Source organism: Camelina sativa, chromosome 8, assembly GCF_000633955.1.
Source record: "Camelina sativa cultivar DH55 chromosome 8, Cs, whole genome shotgun sequence".
Lineage (NCBI taxonomy): Eukaryota > Viridiplantae > Streptophyta > Magnoliopsida > Brassicales > Brassicaceae > Camelina > Camelina sativa.
In genome coordinates, this window is record NC_025692.1 from 5,292,240 (window position 1) to 5,297,745 (window position 5,506).

Sequence of the window (5,506 nt, forward strand, 5' to 3'; positions counted from 1 at the left end):
CTCTGCTCATTTTCTCTTTCCCCAGAAGACAATAATGATCTTACTTAATTCTTTTGGGCAACAGTCTTGTCTTGTGTGTATATAAAAAGTATTTTGTAATGCATTTTTTTTTGTGTGTGATTGGTTATGTTCATAAGTGATAACTTTAAAGGCGTCCCCGTCCGGCTCTTTGTGCTCTGAGTTTCTGACCAGCCAACTAACTGAAAGTCTCTTACTTTTCATTTGTATACAATAATGTATTGACATGATACAGTTTCACATCTAGATAAAAGAATAACAGAATATATTATACTCTTATCATCCACTGTTTCTAACCCTTGAAGTCTTAAATCTTAAACAGAGGTTGGTTGGTTGTATGTGAGAGTTGAAACTTGAAAGTTGAATAATCTTCTCCATTGTTTGACGACCTCCTCAGCATTGGTTGATATGGTTGTATGAAAGTTGAATAACCTTCTTCTTTATTTGACATCTCATAAAAGTATGAGAAGTTGACAAGTGCCAGCCCAATTTTTAATTCTAAACATAAACTAGCTTTTAATATAGTTTTTTCTTTGGTCTATTTTTTCTATATAATTAAAATCAATTAACCATAAAATCCTAAAAAAAAGATCTTAAAAAAAGGAAAAAAATCTTAAGAAAAATACATCAAAGAAATCATAAAAGCAAAAATATCAAATTTACATTAAGGCCTTGAATGATTGTAGATTTTGGTTTTATTTTTTTCAAAAATTCACTTTATAGCAAATCAAGATTATGAGAAAAGTGATTTTACTAAAAGTGGGAATCTAGATTTTAATGGTTTTTGTTAATTTTCAAAGAAAATCTATATAACATTATTTTTTCTCTTTCTAAAGTAACTTAATTTTTTTTATTCCTTTTTATTTTATTTTTTTATGTTTTTAAAAAAGTATTAACACAAAAACTAAAAAACAAAAACCAAAAACCAAAATTATAATCCTTAAAAACTTGCAAACATTCATGGCCTAATAGTGAATTCTAAAATATTACATTTTTTTTTTTTTTGAGTTGCAAGAGGCCTTAAAAGTTTAAGTGTATTAGGCCCATACACGCGCTATGAAAATTAGTTTTCTCAGTTCGATAATTGATGCCCATTTATAGTAAATACAAAATTATCAGATTATATATTTAAACACGTGATATTAAAAGTAATCAACCTTGCCAAATTTTGAATTTCTTTTTAAAAATATGAAAAACGCGTGTATCGCATAGATATTCGTTTCTAATAGTTTCTTTTTTTATCGTCTAATATACATACAACCATAACTTACTGTAAATAAATCATTCAGGACGAACGAATCTAATCGCTGCAACAGTTAGACAATGAACAGTTTTTACAAACACTAAACAGAGAAGAGTTCTACTATTTTCATAGTAGTTTATAATGTATCTTTTAAAACAAGAAAGTAATCATTCCTAAAATTTTGACTGCCCAAAAAGAAAAAAAAAAAGCTCTCTAGAAATATTGATATGGGGGAGAGACGGAGAAAAGAAAAGAAAACACTAAGACGGTGTCGTGTCGTTCAAAGCCGACGAGGCAATCTTGGGACAATCCTCTTCTCTCTTTTTTTTTTTTTTATAATATAAATTCACTGTTTCTCTCTAACCTTCACCTTCTCTTTTTTTTTTTTTTTTTTTCTTCTCTCTCTCGCATCAACAACAACAAAAAAAACCCTAGTTTCTCTCTCCTTTCACCGATTTTTTTTTTTTTTCTCTCCTTCCGATGCTTGTGCTCGCATAGCCAATTCGCAGATCTGGTAANAACAACAAAAAAAACCCTAGTTTCTCTCTCCTTTCACCGATTTTTTTTTTTTTTCTCTCCTTCCGATGCTTGTGCTCGCATAGCCAATTCGCAGATCTGGTAATTCCGGTTAGGTTTCTTCCCTCTTAATCCTCTCTCAACAAGAATTCGATTTTGCTTTTTTCTTTTTCTTTTTCTTTTCTTCTTATCGTGTGGTTTGGTTTTAATACATTAAAAATCTTAGGGAATAGGGTTTTCTTTGTTGTTGTTGTTGTGATTGTTCCCTTTTGATTTCGTTTCTCGATTTTTGTGGATCATAGTTTATTGGGCTAAAAGGATTCTGTGACAAGGACCTCAAGAGGGGTTCTTTATTATGTTTGTATAGATTACTTGCTTACTCTTCGAATTGTTATTATCTCCGTTTGATCACTGGCACAATCGTTTTTATCTCAATTCATGGTTTGACTTGAATAGGTTATCGTCGTGATTGCTGATTAGAGAGGCATGTATGTTTTGACTTGTTTGTTTTGTTTAGAATTGAGCTCCTTTAGATGATTGGTTTTGTTTAAGCTCCTTGTCTTGTTTGGCTATTTTGATTTTTCTTTTTCGTTTTTCTTCTTTAGTTTGTGTTAGAGTAAGTACATATAAGCATAGGTTTTATAGGCTTCTATCCCTAGCTTAAAATTACATAAGCAGGTTTAGATATGAAATAACACTGACTAATTTGATGTTGCAGATGGATAAAACTACTGCTTCCTCCTCAAGGGAGCGAGCCAAGTCCTTATTTGATAAGGTTCTCTCTCTCTCTCTCTCTCTCTCTCTCTCTCTACTTGAATTTATTTTACTCTCTAAATATTAATCATCCTTGTTTTTGGAGTAATTTAATATAGTCTTAGGGTGCTATACCGGGTCTTCTTTGTTTACTTTGTTGGGGTTGTATAAGGCCGTTTTGTCTCTTCACTTGAGCCTATATCTTTGTATTATTTGGGGTCTACAGTATTAGTAATAATATATGCATACTTTTGCAGACTGTTGTGTTAGAAAACAAGCGTTGGAAGGCTGTTCAGGATCGAAATCCGTTTGACCCTGATTTGTGGCAGCAAATTCGTGAGAATTACGAAGCAATACTTTTTGAAGATCATGCCTTTTCCGAGCAGCACAACATTGAAATTATACTGTGGCAGCTGCATTACAAACGGATTGAAAATATTAGAGGACACATCAATGCTTTCTTGAATTCTAGTAGCTCGAGCGCGGCACACAATGTCNAAGCAATACTTTTTGAAGATCATGCCTTTTCCGAGCAGCACAACATTGAAATTATACTGTGGCAGCTGCATTACAAACGGATTGAAAACTGTAGAGGACACATCAATGCTTTCTTGAATTCTAGTAGCTCGAGCGCGGCAAACAATGTTAAGGGTCCTTCTAGACTCGATCAAATTGCAAAACTGAAGCTGCAGTTCAGGACATTACTTTCAGAAGCAACTGGGTTTTACCATGATTTGATCTCAAAAATTAGATCCAAGTATGGCCTTCCCTTGGGTTATTTTTCTGAGGATCAAGCGAGTCAAAACATGGCTGATAAAGATGGAAAGAAGTTAGCAGAAGTTAAAAAAGGCTTGGTATCTTGTCATCGTTGCTTAATATACCTTGGTGATCTGGCTCGGTATAAAGGATTGTATGGGGAGGGGGATTCCAAGAACAGAGAGTATGCTGCTGCTTCAAGTTACTATTTGCAAGCAGCTTCTCTATGGCCAGGCAGTGGAAACCCACATCATCAGGTTATTTTTCCCTCTTTCTCATGTCATTTTTTTTGTAGGTACAACTATGTGGTACAGTTTGTCTGATTATATTATCTTCATGTCTCAGCTTGCTATCATTGCTTCTTATTCGTCGGATGAGTTTGCATTAACATATCGTTACTTCCGGAGTTTGGCTGTGGAGAGTCCTTTCCCAACTGCCCGTGATAACTTGATTGTTGCTTTTGAAAAGGTTAACTATCAAGTTTCTGATTCTTTATTATGTTTGTGGCTTGGCGTTCGAGTGATTGTTCTTCCATTTTCTTAGTATCTGAATATAATGTCTCTTTCCCTCTTTGTATGGTTGAGCAGAATCGTCAGACTTATATCCGATTGTTTGTGGCTTCTAAAGACACATCTAAGAGGCCGACTGGTAAAGGAAGAGGTAAAGGAAGAGGTAAAGGTGAAGATACTTCATCTAAAGATGCTAACTTGGTAGCTGGTCCTGAGAAGGATCAAGTAACAAGTGCAAAGGAGATGCTCAAAGCATTTTGCATTAGATTTGTTCGTCTCAACGGGATTCTTTTTACCCGAACAAGGTAAATATTCTGAAATTATTTTGTTCTAGACTCTGTTGCTTGTTCTGCTAGTGGTATTATATGTGTCACTTGTCTTTGACAGCCTGGAGACGTTCTTAGATGTGCTTACCTCTACTAGCAGCAGTTTACGAGAGGTAATTTCTTCGGGCTCAATGGAAGAGCTGAGTTTGGGAATAGACGCCAGTGACAGCGCACTTTTCATTGTCAGACTCGTGGCAATCATGATATTTAGCGTCCATAACTCAAAGAAAGAGACGGAAGGTCAGTCGTATGCAGATATTGTACAGCGTGTGGAGCCTGCCAGAAACTCTTTAACAGCTAGTTTTGAGTTGCTTGGACATATAGTAGAGCAGTGTGTGCAACTGCGTGATCCTTCAGCAAGTTACTTCCTTCCAGGGGTCTTAGTTTTTGTTGAATGGTTGGCCTGCTGTCCTGACATTGCTCTAGGAAGTGATCCGGACGACAGACAAACTACTGTAAGAAATAGATTTTGGAACCAGTGTGTTACCTTCTTCAATCAGATCTTATCTCTTGGACCTCTGTTTATTGATGATGTTGAAGACGAGACTTGCTTTTCAAACATGAGCTTGTATGATGAAAGAGAAACTGAAAATCGACTTGCACTATGGGAGGACTATGAACTAAGAGGATTTTTGCCACTGCTTCCAGCTCAGACTATTCTCGACTTCTCACGGAAACATTCCTTTGGAACTGAAGGTCCCAAGGAAAAGAAAGCTCGTATAAAGAGGATCCTAGCAGCAGGAAAAGCTTTGACCAGTGTGATCAAAGTTGATCAAAATCATGTGTATTATGATTCTAAGAAGAAGAAGTTTCTTGTTGGTGTAAAACCGTCAGATGACTTGCTGGATTCTCATTCAAGCCCACCTAAAGCTGATGCTTTGCAAGATAACCAAGTAATGGTGAAGCATAACTCACCAGTGATGCAGCAAGATCAACAGATTTGTATGGGTGAGGAGGATGATGATGAAGTAATTGTTTTCAAGCCTCTAGTTACTGAAAAGAGGAAAGAGGCTTCTGACCAAATGTATGTTTCTAATGGAGGCTTTAGGAAACCTGATCAAGTTGCCACTACGGAGAACTTAAAACCTTTGAGTGGTTTGGATTCAGCTTTTCATGAAAATCAATTTCTGCAAGCTAGAGGTAATGCGAGTATTCAAGTGCCGGCATCTATTGGTTCCAACCTTTTGGGACTCCTTCAGGCGTCAACCCAGTCTCAGGCTTCGCATTTGCAACAAGTTCAGACACAGGCAGTGAATCCTCAGGCAGCCCAATCATTAGCTGCTGCACGACTTCAGCCAATGCAATCACAGGTCGCACAACTTCAACCACTGCCATCACGGGTTGTGCACTTTCAACAAACTCAAGCTCCGCTTTCACATGTTTCA

At 36.2% G+C, this 5,506-nt stretch overlaps 2 protein-coding genes across 2 annotated transcripts in view; both read left to right on the top strand.

Moving 5' to 3' along the window:
* Positions 1 to 227, top strand: part of LOC104706263 (rho GTPase-activating protein 7) — a gene marked incomplete in the record, with an annotated part of 6,888 nt that extends 6,661 nt beyond the window's left edge. The window contains 1 exon segment of the mRNA XM_010422439.2: positions 1 to 227.
* LOC104709231 (protein SMG7-like) overlaps positions 1,789 to 5,506 on the top strand; it is an 8,388-nt gene continuing 4,670 nt past the window's right edge. Inside the window, exons 1-7 of the mRNA XM_019228667.1 lie at positions 1,789 to 1,888; positions 2,496 to 2,552; positions 2,788 to 3,027; positions 3,178 to 3,543; positions 3,632 to 3,754; positions 3,874 to 4,100; positions 4,183 to 5,500. Coding sequence (XP_019084212.1) covers positions 2,496 to 2,552; positions 2,788 to 3,027; positions 3,178 to 3,543; positions 3,632 to 3,754; positions 3,874 to 4,100; positions 4,183 to 5,500 — 2,331 coding nt within the window. The 5' untranslated portion in view covers positions 1,789 to 1,888. The remainder of the gene's footprint in view (positions 1,889 to 2,495; positions 2,553 to 2,787; positions 3,028 to 3,177; positions 3,544 to 3,631; positions 3,755 to 3,873; positions 4,101 to 4,182; positions 5,501 to 5,506) is intronic.